The sequence below is a fragment of the Lycorma delicatula genome, chromosome 6 (genome assembly GCF_047948215.1).
Source record: "Lycorma delicatula isolate Av1 chromosome 6, ASM4794821v1, whole genome shotgun sequence".
In the NCBI taxonomy this organism is placed as follows: Eukaryota; Metazoa; Arthropoda; class Insecta; order Hemiptera; family Fulgoridae; genus Lycorma; species Lycorma delicatula.
The window spans coordinates 164841480-164857616 of NC_134460.1; the positions used below are offsets into that span (position 1 = coordinate 164841480).

The 16137-nt window shown below is 33.4% G+C and overlaps 1 protein-coding gene across 2 annotated transcripts in view; it reads right to left on the reverse strand.

Moving 5' to 3' along the window:
• Positions 1-16137, reverse strand: part of pip (heparan sulfate 2-O-sulfotransferase pipe) — a 398529-nt gene that overhangs the window by 25435 nt on the left and 356957 nt on the right. For both annotated transcript variants that reach the window (XM_075369048.1, XM_075369047.1), the window contains exon 3: positions 11861-11919. In XM_075369048.1, coding sequence (XP_075225163.1) covers positions 11861-11919 — 59 coding nt within the window. The remainder of the gene's footprint in view (positions 1-11860; positions 11920-16137) is intronic.

A 16137-nucleotide genomic window follows, 5' to 3' on the forward strand; every position in this document is an offset into this window, starting at 1 on the left:
TGTCCTAGGACAAACTTCTGTGATGCGTTTAACAGTTTGATTTTCACCACACTCAGAAAGGGGCGTCGGTTTTTTACCCCATTTATACAGGAAATAGGCGCATCTACCGTGCTGAGTCCGTATTCTGTTTAGCGTTGACCTCGGAATTTCAAAAAATCCTTTCCTAGAGCGCACTTACACCCTAAGAAGAATACGTATAGAAATTTTCATAAATTTATTTTCGATAAATTTTGTTGGGCGTTAATTACGAGTTAGTCAGGACTTGTTGTTCTATAGGTACAGATAAAGGTTGTTGTTTTCTGTGTAACTGGAATAAATATGACGAAAATTTGGAGAAATTTTACAGAATTATACAAAAGACGTATTCTTTTTTAACCGGAGGAGCAATTTTATCTTTCCAAAACTGTTAAATTAACATTAACATATACTTAAAAATAGTGTTTTATCTGCCATTTAATTAATAAAAAAAGCTGATAACACAGTTTAGGATTTTCCTGTCACGAGGATTTTTTTTGATGCACGGCTTACACCACACACACCTTAATTTAAAATATTTATAATTTTATTTAAATATATTTTTTGTACAGTTGTTCGTCAGCGCTACACTAGCTCCTTGTGGTAACAGGGGGTACCACTTACGCAGTATATCAACTATCAACTTAGTCAGTAGTTTACAGCTTTTTTTAGGGTGGGGGTCCGGTTTTTCAAAAAATCTATTTTCGAAATATTATTATATTTTAATTGTTAACAAATATAGCTAAGAAAAATAAGGCCTTAATTAGGTGAAATCTCGAGATACTGAGGAAAACCTTTCTCTACAGCCTCACCCCCGTTGACCTTTTAAGTTGGAAATTTAATGGCATCAATGCCCCATATATAGAAGTAATCTGACCGAGTTTGGTCAAAATTGGTCATAGTAGTTCTGAAGATATAAGGTGGGAAACACAACACACACACGCGCGCGCGCGTAAATACAAACATTAACATCCGGAAAATTTGCATCCGGTTTTTAGGTTCTTTAGGTATCAAAACGTCAAGATCCGGTGAAAACCGCATATGCCCAAATCGGACCGATTACAATACTCGCCTTCTACAGCTATAGCTTTGCTGTAGCGCTAGACGGGAAAGTACGAATAAAATTTTACAAAAGAGGTTTCAATAATTCTAACAAGTTACGGAAAGCCGAGTAAAATAAAACCGGGAAAATACTGCTAGTAATTTTTTTTAATATAATTTTCCGTAATTCCTATATTTTTCATCAAATTTAAACTTACGAGTATAATGAAGATAAGAAGAACAATGTTTATTACGGTGTAAAATTCAATTTTTTTCGATCGAGAATTTTTTTAAGATATAAACTTCTAAATAAAGCTTTTCCTTTCGTGACAAATATTATAGTAATATACGTTTAAAAGGATCTATTTCTATAATAATTTTATTATAAAACAAACCTTGTTATCTTTCTTGTCGTGCAGTATATTTTAACCGAGCGGCCGTGAAACGAAAACAAAATAGTTTAAATAGATGATGAAAAACAAGTAATGAAATTAAAATTCTTATAAAGTTTTTCTTTTTACAGGAATAACATCTTTTATTTAATCGACATCTATTTTAAAATAATTCTGTTATTATTTAAAGTAGAATAATAACAATAATTGTGGGAATTGTATTGCACAATGGCTTTTTTCATATTTATCATTCAAAATTTTACATAATACTCGGTTTATATTTTATATATAAACGTACTGCAATTATTTATTGCTTAATATTAATCAAAATAATAATATGATACATAATATTTTTAATTTCTTATGTTTTGGCAGAAGTTTTCTTTCCCACGACTAAAATCGTAGATGTCTGGTAATGTAAATTATAATAATTACGAATAAAATCAGTTATAATTCTCTGTTGACATCGGTTTGATTTCTGATAGAATAATTATAAAAAAATCCTTGAAATTTAAATTTAATAAATAACGCTGAGCTCCAACAGATACAAAATGATAACGAAAGATAAGAGACAATCGCCGATAAAAAAACCATCGCTTTTTAATATAGGATAATTAAAGAGCGTGCGGAAGACAATTTTATATATAGCATTTTTATATAGAATAATTTTTTTTTGTAATTGCGAGACTGAACGTTCTTAACTTAAATATCTCTTGTATTGGAATACGATGGACAATCCAACTAGTACAAAAGAGAAGAACATATAGTAGTCGTCGGAAAGCAGTCTTTATTTTAATTTAGACGAAGTTAGCAAGCGAAGCGAGCGTAGGTTATGTTAGGGTAAGTTATATCGATATGCCTGGTGAGAGATGTAAGGCGCTGGGGCGAGGGAGAGCTCATGTCTCTCTGGATTACCGCCTTACCCGGTTTATGGGGGGCCATGGGGGATACAGAGCATAAGTACGGCCTCGACGATGAACAGAACTGCCCGGTATGCGAGGAGGAGGAAACGCCATACCACGTGTTCTTCCACTGTCCGAGATACGAAGTACCTAGGACAGAGCAACTTGACGTACTTGGCAGGGAAGTGATGTTCCAACCTGAGGCGCTGATGGACATAATGATAGAAAAGAAAGAAAACCGGAAAGCGATCACTGCGTATGTGAAAATCACGATGAGAGACCTCCAAGCACGGGAGGAGTCATGAAACAATAGGCGGCGTCGGAGAGTGCGGGGGCGGACAGGTTCGCGAGTGAGCGACTAGGGGTCCCCCGTACATGTGGGGGTCGCCTTGACGCGAACAGCCCGCGGACACTCCGCTCCCGTAACTGATGGCGTCCGCAGGTATTAAGTATAAAATCCACTGGGTCGGTCTAGTGGTGAACGCGTCTTCCCAAATCAGCCGATTTGGAAATCGAGAGTTCCAGCGTTCAAGCCCTAGTAAAATCAATTATTTTTACACGGATTTGAATATCAGATCGTGGATACCGGTGTTCTTTGGCGGTTGAATTTCAATTAACCACATATCTCAGGAACGGTCGAACTGAGACTATACAAGACTACACTTCATTTACACTCATACATATCATCCTCTAAAGTATTATCTAAAAGGTAATTACCGGAGGCTAAACATGAAAAGAAAAAAAAAGAAGGTAGTAAGGGGTATGTATATATCCCTGGTTAGTTTACGGTAAGTTTGCTGTACTGATATTATGATGTAATTTTTTTTTTTCGTGTATTTAGTATTTTGCTTTTGATGTACATTATCTCTTTGGGCTAATTCCCTTTAACTTGGGGCCTTATTGTAGTATGCAGTATTTTGTATCTTCTGCATTCTGTGAGGTTTTGCTGTTCGCCTGCAGATTTTTTTTTTCTTCTGTCCGATGTATGCATTTTTAGTTGCACTGATCGTGTAATATTAATGAATGTCTCTTTTCAGGCGCTTTTTTTTACGTTCTTGCTGTTTTCTTTATGATTTTTCTACGTTTATATTGTTGTGAGACTTTTTTGTTGAGTTTTTCTTCTCTTGCATTTGTATATATCGTGTGACTGATTTTTTGTATGTAGATTCATAATCTGTTTTCTGTATCTTGATGTACGGTGATGTATCTTGATTGCTGTCGATTTGCTGTAACTGTTGTTTCTGTTGATTTTCCTATTACGATACGATTGCACTATGACGTGTGAGCGGGCGAGTAACTCCCCTTCCAGAACTAATGCTTCGTTAGCGGTTCCAGGAAGAGTGGTAGCCAGGGAAGGCGGTTTAGTCGGTAGTGTGCAGGTTTACATACGCATATTAATAAAATCTTGCGGCACCTATTAGCGAGCTCGACATTACTTAGTCGTCCGTAAATGGGATTCCCCACCTCTTTAACAAAAAAAAAAGGTTATATCGATGTATTATTGTATAAATATATATTATTATGTTCATATCGATATAGTACGTCATTACACGGAATCAACATAATCTAAAAAAACATAAGCTAGGCTCGCTTCGCTCGTAACCTCCTCTGATTAACGTTAAAAATAAGAATTATATACAATAACTTTTAAGTATAGGTAATTTTATTTTTATATACGCAAACAATCGGATTTAAATAGCGATCCCGTATAACCGATAATTACCGATAATCTTTTTTTGTACACCCTGTAAATCCAAATTACTGTTTCAGATCTTTTTTCCCAAATCAATTTAAACTATTTTTACTTTTAGCGATACAATACCTTGTAGTTAGCTACACCACACGCGTCACCTTATTGACTATCATACAAAAGTATATTTTCCCGGTACAATAATTGTTTGCGACACGAGGGCTACCGAAATTTAGCGATGAACCACAAATACAATTTCATACATCCGGACACGGGAGCTCAAACACAGACTAACGAGCGTGCGTGGCGAGAAGTACGTTCAAACGTTCCTCGACAGGAAATTGTAAGCACCAGTTACACGGACATCACACAGAGTTCTTTTTCAAAAGAAAATATAAGATTACAAGACCCGAGTACATCATTTACGGTCCAGTCTTGCTTCACTGTATCCTGACTATATGATGGAGTTGATAACAACGCTATTGTCATTACAGATTCTGAGGAAGAATAATGCGGTAATTTCATTCTTCCGACTTTTGAAACTTGTATTTGTATTAATTATATAACATATTTTGCAACATACTTCGATTCGAAAAAGATTAAGTTTGAGGACGTTCAGGCTCACAATTACCTCTTTTTCAAATTTATACATACAATACAATTTATACATACAATAGACTCGCGACTATCCGGCCTAATAGGACGGCCGGCCCGGCCGGGCCGGGCCGGATAGTAAGAAAGTCGGATACAGCGGAGTCAAAGTTTAATCATTTACTACAAGTTTGACGACCTCTACACAATGTACTGCAAAATATAGCCTTTTTTTACATACAGTATTTTTTAAAAACCAATTACTGCGGTACAGTACATTTTTTAAATTCTTAAGTGTCGTGAAGCTAAGACAACAAAGGAAACGTTTTTTAAATTTAATTTACGTTAATGAACAACATACATCTACAATCTGAATGTTTAATGTACCGTATTCATTTTAATAAAAATATACAGTGCATATCGACTTACTTGAATTAACTCTTAAAAAAGTCTTTGATTGAAGTTTACGTCTTTCGCTGCATTTTCTTCCTCGCTGATAAGTCCCGACATTTACGTAAGCGCATGTTATTCGCCGGTGTCGCTTCTTCCTGTTGACTTACGTATTCGAGCGTGGTTATGATCGCATTAAGATCTTCACAGTGCGTTATCAGAGCGGGTCTTTATTCAACGGTGGCATCTTTACTTGGCTCTTCATTAATTACCGTCGCTAATATATCGTTATCGGTTATTTCTTCAATTTCATCCTGCACTATCCGTTCCGTGACGTCCTTCAAATCAGCCGACTCAAGCCAGGAAGTTTTTCCAGCGATGAAACAAGTCCGTCGTTCTCTTTTGTAATTTCTTTGTCGCACTGGTTTTCTATATCTTCCCGCTTGTCAGCGGCCTTATGATCTAGTAATATTTTCCACGACCTCGCAAACGATACGGCCGGTATCTCTTCCATCCCTCAGACATTCATCGTACAACGCCTAACATATCGATCGCCTTTAACGCAGGTTAAATATCTTGGTTATCTTCAATTGCCGTTTTGATTTTTGCGTCGAAACCTTTTCCTAAGAGCTTATATTATCCCTTCTTGGTCGACGGGCTGACAGACTGACGTAACATTTGCGGGCAGGAATAAAGCTTTTATATAGCCGCTTATTGATTCGTCGGTGACCGGGTAGGACGGTGAATCGTCTAAGATAAGAACCGCTTTCCTCAGAAAATTATTATCAGCCAAATGTTTTTCAACGGCCGGTACAAATTCACGGTGAAATTAATTTCATATGTACGCTCGCATAGAAAATTTACTGCATAAAAAATGTAAATAAAAACTATCACGAACACAAAAACACCCGTAAAAAAAGATTTGTACGAACAGTACTGTACAAGGGAAAATAGTAAGAGAAGCCGCATTTCTTTTTCTTTTTTTTACTTCCTTGTATGAAGTAAAGGAAGTATTGCGATCGCGAAAAATTTTGGTTTTCAGATTTCAACGAAATATCCATTTTGACCATCCCTGAATCCACGTTGACTAGTTTCGGCGATTGATTTAGGACTATTGTAACATCTAGTTGTGCACCTCCCCGTTTGATTGCAATCGACTGAACCGTAAGTGTCAAAAAGAAATCACAATCCCAAAAAAAATTGGACTGGACTTTTTGTTAACTGCAGTAATAAGATCTCATCGAGAGCTTTTCAATGATATATCAAAAGCGGTACTTATTTTCATGGATTCCAGAGTTATAACCAAATAAAATTTTAATTAATGAAATATTTGGATCTAAGGGGAAGGTACATCGGTTCGAATCAGACTTCATCTCCTTTTTTAACTTTTTTTTTAATTTAAATATATTGATTTATTAATAATTATTAACCTCTCATTATATAAAAAAAAATTACGATGAATAATAAATAGTTCAGTAACAAAAAAGAAAAGAAAAAAATTTTTAATGAAATAAAATTTTATGTACTTTTCATCTAAAAACAAGTGTATATGTAATTTAATACGCGTGCAAGGAAGTTGTGATACGGTGTCCACATCAGATTTTTTCTATTACCCTCATTCACTTACAGTCGTTGCAACAAGTTGTTTTCATTCAAAACTATGAAATTTAATTCTTTTACATACGTGTTTTTTAAGTACTGTACGTAGTTAAATAAAGCCGGATAAGACGGAGGTCGGATAATCGCGAGTCTACAATCTCTCTATATATATATAATTAAAATCAATATATCAGCAAAATGTAGAACAAAATCTACGTTTCTGTACCGGTAATCTTAAACGTATGCTTCAAGAAATTGTATTTTTTCTGTTACTAAAAAACCCACACGAGAACAAATTCTTTTTGGAAAACCCTTGTACATCCAAAGAATGGAATAATACTCCAGTATTATGCGCTTAAATTATAAATTCACAGATCCCAACCGGATTTAATTACAAGAATACTAATTACCAAACAACCCGATATTTATTTATTTTTTTAAATCTCATTTTCAGTCGGTTCACATTTTTAATGAGTAAAGTAAAAGTATAAACCGAGTAGCTGAAAAGCGACTTGCACCTCCCTCCAATTTTTTTTATAATCGTGAAAACGGGATGCGGTTTGCGGCATTCTTCCTTGAATCAAGGGGCTATGTCATTAAACATATACTTTACAATTTTTGATTTTTGGAAGGCACAGGGCGGAGAGCAAATCGAAAAATTCAAACGAAACCGATAGTAATTTGACCTATCGTTTTAAAGAACTCGATGAGACGTGCAAAATGATACAATTAAAACTATATTCTGATCTCCCAATCCAAAATGGCGGCCAAAAATGTATTTATTTCAAATAGTTGAAACTGTAGTTGTATGTTCCGTTTTAATTTTTCTTTTATTTGAGGTATCCCCCGACTTCTTTTTGAAAACCTTCTCCGATAAGAGACGCTAACCGGCGCGCCTCAATTTAAAGTATTCGACCTTCAGGGGGGCGGGAAAAAGGAGCGGCTCAAAAATTTTAAACGGGACGTAAGGTCATGCGATGTTTTAAACGTGTTTGCGAGATAAGCAAAACGGTATCAAAAAATTAAATTCCGACTATTTAAACCAAAATGTACGTAGATTAAAAGTTTAAAAAAATTAAATTTATATGTATTTGTTTTTTTAATAGAAATCCTCAAAAGTTCTTTAAAATAATCACTTAAAATCTAAAACTAAACCGTCATTTCGATTGTAAATCGATCGTCATCAATAAATACCGAGGAAATAATATATATTAATATAAATTTCTAGAATCAAAAAAATTACCGACAACTCTTAACCGTTTAGATATTCCAGTCGAAAGCGTAAAAGTAGTTTGACATTCAAACCCCTAAAAATGTCCTGAAATTGCCTCCATATTATTTTAAATATTTTTTAATTTATATCATTACTTGTTTGTATTATAAAATACAAAACTTTGGAAAACGTTTATTTTTTCTATTTCAAACACCAAAACTTTATAATCTAAATTTATACATCGCCATTCTCCGCGGCTGAGCAGATAGGCATTTCGTGCGGAGGTCCCGGGTTCGAATACCGGTCAAGCACGGCGTGTTTTCATACCTTACCGATTTTCATCGGCCTAATGACCGTAGCTACTGTTGCTTCTTCTTAAAAAAAAAATTGTTACCGGTTGTCTTTTGTGACCGATCAGAGATGATTAAAAGCACGAATGTATGAAAGTTAATATGACCCGTTCTACTGTAAAAACTGATCGGTCTATTGTTACTTAATCTCGGTGTATCGTGTGGGAACTGATGCGGCTGAGGTTGTTGACACTAATTTTAAGCCGTGCATTATATCGATGATGAATTCCCGGTAAGTTACTAAATAAATAAGTAAAGCGTACTGCTTAATTTTTATCGATCGAGTGAAGCGAGCTTCTTTATTAATTCGATTCGATATCGTAATATTTAGTTTTGAGTGTTTACTTATTTTCCGATTTTTAGATAGGTTTCTTATATTTAAATGTAAGACCATTAATTGCTTTTTAAAAATAAAAATCTCCATGTCAAAATAGCGGCCGATCTCGTGTTATGTACTGTCACCAAAGCGTTCACTTAAATAGCCTTTTACATTTTTTACTTTCCCGACCGTAGCGATATATGCTGCTACAGCTATAGGAAAGTATATAGATCGATAAAAAAGAATCTAAAAAATTAGTATTTTTTAAAATTTTGTGCCTTAAGAAGACTTTTAACAAATTTCTTTTTTTTTCGTCTTCGGTCATTTGACTTGTTTGATGCAGCTTTCCAAGATTCCCTATCTAATGCCGTCGTTTCGTTTCGGTTCACTCCCTACATCCCTAAAAATTTGTTTTTCATATTCAAAACGTTGTCTGCCTGCACGATTTTTCCCATCTATCGGTCCCTTCAATATCAAACCGACTATTCCAGGATACCTAAATATGCGGCCTATAAGTCTGCCTCTTTTTTAACTATATTTTTGCAAACGCTTCTTTCTTCACCGATTTGCCGCAACACCTCTTCGTCTGTCGCTTTATCCACCCGTCTGAATTTTAACATTCTCCTATGGCAGCGCATTTCAAAAGCTTCTAATCTTTTCTTCTCAGATACTCCGATCGTCCAAGTTTCACTTCCATATAAAGCTACGCTCCAAACGTATACTTTCAAAAATCTTTTCCTGACGTTTAAATAAATTTTTGATGTAAGCAAATCATATTTATGACTGAATGCTCGTTTCGCTTGTGTTATTCGGCATTTTATATCGCTCCTGCTTCGTCCATCTTCAGTAATTCTACTTCATAAATAACAGAATTTTTCTACCCCCACAATAAAATAAAATAAAAAATAAATATTCGATTTCAATAAATGTAAGTTATATAGGAAAAATCGTTTTATTCCAACGTTTCCAAATAAAACAAAAAAACAAAAAAAAATTTATATTAGACCGACGTTCGTGCTTATGTACGTGTGTGTATACCGACCTATATCTAGTCTTATAATTCTGAATTTCGTTAGTCGATTTTCTTCAAACTTGGTAAACAGGCACTACCTTCGGGAGAAAAAATGTATTAATTTTCTGCAAAAATTGGAAAAAAGAGGTGGAGGTGATTTGACCGAAATAAAATTTCAAATCTTTAGCGGGGCGCTTTGGCAATAGTGTTTTCTTACAAAATTTGAAGTATTTTATCGATATCGCAAATTACCAAAACGTTTTATTTATTTATTACTCGTTCTCTCCCCAAAAATGTTTTTATATAATTTTTAGCTATATATTGCTTCAGAGAGGAGTTAATGAGAGTTTTTGCGTCTATTTTTTGATATCGATAGACCTTCAAACCGCTACAAAAAGTTTTTATCCGACCAACTCCAACGATATGTGGTATCAAAAAATATTTTCTTAATTTTTAAAAAATTTGTTTATTTAGAATTTTGGCTTTGTATTTTTATATTTATTTGTATTTCTATCTTTGTATTTTTATTTTCTTGCATTTTTAATTTTGTTTATTATTTTATCATATAAATACAATAATGATCGAACTGAAAAATGAATCGCATAATTTGACGGCGTAGCTGGGAGATTTACGCAATTCATTGCCGGCTTTTTATACAATTATTTATCTTTAAAAATTAGTTAGCTAAGAAAATGCTATATTTTATTAGCCGGTTGCTAGTTAATAAAAATGCTATTTATTCTTTATTAGATTTTAGGATAACGTAGAATCGGATAGGTAAAATTTATTTAAATATGTAACAAATCGGTTTTGTTATATACGTAAACAACTTAAATTAACTTTATTGAAAGATTCAAGGTTAAGTACATATATTACCCATCAACGTTTAGAAAATTAATCGACGCATAGGATGGGGACGGATAGGCCAGGATATCCTGGCGCATCTTGCTACTTACATCTTCACATTATCCTTTTCAGTGTATTAATTACTCGTAATATCACAGTCACAATAGTCACAAGTCACAAATATCCCAGGAAAACCTATGCGCATCTATGTACGAGGGTAATTCAATAATTAATCAGACAAATACTTTCGGTGAAGGAAACGCTTAATGCAGGCAAATGAAACTTTTCTAAGCGCTAGCTGGCAACCGTGCAAAGAATGTTACTCGGCTGTTTGATTAGTATGTACGTAACCTTACCTTTAAACTCTTAGTTACGATGGCGTGTCCGCTCGAAGGAAGTACTTTTCAAGAACAGCGTTCTGCGATCCGAATTTTAATTTCAGAAAGTGTACAACCGTCAGAGATATTGTCTCGGATGAAAAAACGATACGGAAGTAGTTGCACGAACCGTGCGAGTTTTTACGTACGGGTGGAATTTAAAAACGGCCCCAAAAGTGTGACCGTCGAGCACCGCTTTGAGCGTCTAGTAAAAGTGTCGACTTCAGCGTTAGATTCTCGTATCGATTCGATTAGCCAAGAAGACCGACGTCCTGCAGTTAAACAGATTGCTGAAAAATGTAGAATAAATGAACAACTCATTCCATCCTTCAAAGCAAACTTCGTGAAGTCGTTTCACGTTTCACACGTCGATTCCGATCGGAGGCCGTCTCTTGCTGCTGTCTTGGCAACCTCATCGGCTCTTTCGTTACCGAAGATGCCGCAATGGCCCGGGAACCGTACGAATCCACCGTCTCGTTAACCCTTTAGAGGGTGTCGTAAATAATTTGAATGATGGATTTAGATCGTCTGTAATTCGAATTCTCAAGTATTCTCTCTGATAATAATTATTATCAGGAAGCTGTCATCTCTGCGGACATCACTCTCAAGACAGTAAATTGCGTAGGGCTTGCAAACGAACATAGAGGAGTAGGCACTAAGCTTATATAATATTATCTCGTTATCAGATAGTATTATTGAAAGCGACACCCGTCAGCCGGGACAGAACCGTTTGTATAGATGTGTGTGTACTTCTTCGTCATCACGCTAAATTGGTCCCTGGAGCTCGGTAATGTGGGTCTCATTTGCGTCTTCCAGACGGTAAATATTCAATCGTTAGAGGTGCGCGAAGCTATGAGCGCCAATCAAACCGTATATTTCATTCGTTATAATTCTCTTCTATTACATCAATAATCATTTTTAAAATACCGTACTATTTATATTACAATCATTTATTGCGATAATTTTTTAAAATTTTTAGGATAGTAGTATATTTATTCAACTCAAAACAAATTTTACTAAAATCGACTCGCTAATTTAATTTAATGAAAATGTTTAAATAGCGTAATTAACTTTATAAATGCGTACTATTAAAAATTAAAATTATAAGCTATAAAAATGTTACCTCTCCGCTATCCTTTAGTTGCCTCATCATGGCGCTTACAGCAGAAATTGCACTACCTCCTGAAAGAAAAAAAATTCCATTAGTTTATGAATACTTAAAAAAATAGAATTAATTTAAATGAAAATAACATTTATATTTGTAAAGGAATTTACTATTTTAATATAATATCTAGCCGCAAGACGTGTCTACGACACGCCTCCGTAGGGATTATTAAGGATCCAAAAATTATTACCTCTTGTGTGAAAATACTTTTTTTTGAACGGTGATATGTAAGCTTATGTGAAACTCATAGCTTCAAATTAAAAATTTGATATTTTTGCCAATTTTTTTTATGAGTGTTTACACCCTAATCTTTAGGCCATTCATCACGCATAAGAAAAAACTGGCAAAAACATACAATTTTTAGTTAAAAGCTATGAATTTCACATAATCTTACATATCACCAAAGTTTGTTATCGATTCTGAGATACCGTCCTAAAATTATTTTTACATTTTAAAGTGTTTAATTTAAAAGTGGCGTTTTAAAAATTGTTTTTATATATTGCTTATTTTCTACTTTTAAATGCAATAATGTGGTTTTTAAAAAGTTTTTATATATATTTTTTATTTTCTACTGTTTAGTCTTCATAAGTTTACACGTTACAGTTGCGATAGCGCACAGGTTTGAGCGTATTTAGCGAAAGATCGGATCGGTACGTTTTACGGTGGGTAACTGCAATCAAAACATAGAGGTAAACGAATTAATTTCCGGATAACCAAGAACCGGTCGATCAAGAGTGTAACGGATGGGGCACCGCTGAAGAGTATCGAAAAATTTTTTCAGAGCGCTAGGACGGACCGTTTTCGAGATATTTGCGAATTTCGTCCAAAAATTTGGATCCGGTTAAAAAGTACTAAATTTTCCCAAAACATCGATGTATATATATATATATATATATGGTTCTGCCATCGATCCGAAAGGTACTTGGTTCGAATACCAATCGATATTTTTTGTAGACTACAATATTCATCTTTCATTAATATTTATATCGGGCTATTAGCGTATAACTGCTAAAATAAATATGAAATAAAAATTAATGTGTATAACTTCTATATTCATAATTTATTAACAAATTTCAAAATTAAACAATAAACAACACCTTTCCCTATAAGTGAAAAAAAACTCATATTTAATTCAGGCAAAGTATTAAAATCATTTATTTCATAATATATTCAATTTTTAATTCCTTATAGGAAGTAAAGAAAGTATTATGATCGCGAAAAATTTCGGTTTTCAGATTTTAACGGAAATATTCATTTTGACCATTCCTGAATTCATTTTGACTAGTTTCGGCGTGACATCTCGTATAACTCAAAAACGATTACCGTTAGGATGTTGAAAATTTGAATTTAGGATTGTTGTAACATCTAGTTGTGCACCTCCCTTTTTGAATGCAATCGACCGAACCAAAAGTGTCAAAAAAAGCCCAAAATCTAAAAGTTTAGATTTTGAGTTTTTCTTAACTGTGGTAATAAGCCTTCATCGAGAGATTTTCAACGGCGTGTCATAAGTGGTATTAGTTCCAGATTTATAGCCGACTGAAACATTAATTAATTAAATATTTCTATCTTAAAAGGGGAAGCCACATCGGTTCAAATCAGACTTCATCTCCTTTTTTTTAACTTTTTTATAATTTAAATATATCGCTTTATTAATAATTATTAACCTCCGATTGTAAAAAAATCTTTACGATAAATAATTCAATAAAAAAAAGAAAGAAATACGAAAAAATATCGGAAGAGATTAATGAAATAAAATTTTATTGTCCTTTTCGTTTAAAAAAAAATGTGTATATGTAATTTAATAGGCGTACAAGGAAGTCATATGGTGTCCACGTCTGATTTTTTAACATAAAATACGAGTGAATTTCCATATATCTTTGCTGCAGAGAATAATCGCTTGCCACGGAAATTTAGTTTTATCACATTAGCGTACAGAATTTCTTTTAATTAAACAAAATACTTCCGGTTTTCGAGAAAGAGACTTAATATGTTTCCATTGTCATTTTTAATAAATTAACGAAGCGTTTAAAAAATCTCACCGTAATTTATTTAAAATAAAAATAACCGATCCTTTTTACGGAAACAACATCACCGTATAGAAAAATCTTTAAATACTGCCGATTAAATTAAAAAAACACTTAATACTTTGAATCTCCGTTCAACGAGTACATAAATATATGCACAAATTATTTTCATTAACGCTTTCTGAATTGTGAGTTATTTTGTAGTAGTAAACATTTTACCTCGGTTTCCCCTTGGAAAGCCACAGGAAGAAATGAATCAGCATCCTTCCAAACAAATGTCGGAGCAGTTTATTGCTTTTTTTATCCTTGGAATAGCATATGTAAAGATTCTTGATGTGAACTATGTAATATATTATTATATACCGATCGGAATAAAATGTTTATCGCTTAAAAGATATATAAAATAACATATATATATATATATATAAAATAATTAGAAAGTCTTTAGAAATTTTTTATTTTATTTATTTACAATTCTGTTCTTTTATTCTTTACGTTATATGGTACATGAACTTTCGTTAGACGCTTGGTTCACCAGGTCAGTATGTAATATAAATTATAACATGTTGATAATTGGTGGAAAGAAGACGGAACTGAATAACCTAGATTGTGTAATAATCCTTATATACTATCAATGTTTAACAATCACTAGATTCTTTGTCCACCTACAGCAGGTATGATGAATTTTTTCTTTGGGGGGGGGGGGTGAGGCGAAATACTAGTTTGATTTTCTGTAATACTCTATTTCTTTCTAATTTTTTTGTACAAATATGTTAATCTAAAAATAAATATTTATGTTGTATCGTACACTTCGACAATTTAATGTTTTCTAATCTTATCCTTCAAAACCATCAAATTTTATCCATTTATAAATCTTTCTACCAACGAATTAGCTAATTATTGATGCCTTTACGCTTTAACCGACTTGTCCTTCAATTTTAATTAAATAATTTATATATTGATTCTTTATTTAAAATTTCATCGATCTATTCGTAAATTTCGAATTTTTTAAATTATTTTAAATACGCATATAAATGCATTTTTGTTTTTATAGATTGCTGTTTTCTTATCCTGTTAATAAAGCTGGAGTTACAAAAAGAAGGCAAGCAGAAAACATTTTTGAAAATAATACCTTACAAGTAAATTTTTAGAATATATATGTATGTATGCGAACGCACACGGCTTTATTTTTAAATTAAATCATGAGATCGCTTAAATAACTTACCGACCGTTACACTTAAAAAAGTTAAAATGAATAAAATTTAAACTTAAAACAAATTTGAAAAAATAAAAATTTAGTAAACGATTCTACTTGAAAATTATTTTTTTATTTAATTACGAGACATAAAAAAAAACAGTGCATTATTGGAGCGAATTACTGGATCCGTATCTTTGCGAATTCATTCGAACACGAAGAAATAAAAATAAAAATTTAAAAAAAAATACGGACTGATATAACGTGATACTTACGTCTGGAACAATAAATTCATTTGTATTACGGATTATACTTAATCGGAAGGTGCAATCATTTTTTCAAAAACCTTGAGTATACATAATAACGAAGACACTTCGTTATTATGTATACGTGTATGCTACGTATACGTTATAACGTATAATTCCTAATAAATTTACTTCCTTGTACGAAATAAAGGAAGTATTGCGATCGCGAAAAATTTCGGTTTTCAGATTTCAACAGAAACATCCATTTTAACCGACCTTGAATCAATTTTGACTACTTTCGGCGTGACGTATGTACATATCTCGCATAACTCAAAAACGATTAGCCGTAGTATGTTGAAATTTTGGACTTAGGACTGTTGTAACATCCAGTTGCGGATCTCCTCTTTTGATCGCAATCGACTGGACCAAAAGTGTCCAAAAAAGTCCAAAATCCAAAAAAACTGGATTTAGAATGTTTTCAACTGCAGTAATAAGCCTCGATCGAGAGCTTTTCACGGTTCAATTGCGTAACTGTCCGCTTTATTAAAGAATTGTAGGATCGTATCTCAGTTTCAAAGGAAATAAGTTTAAATGAAGCGCAGCAAAAAATGCGTGTATGTAATTTAATAGGCGTACAAGGAAGTCAGGTGGTATCCACATTATATTTTTTTTGTTGTTATGAAAGTGCAGGCATCAGCAGCTACGGTTATTAACTCGGTGGAAATTGTTAGCGTATGAAAAAATGTCATACCTGACCGGAATTCGAATCCG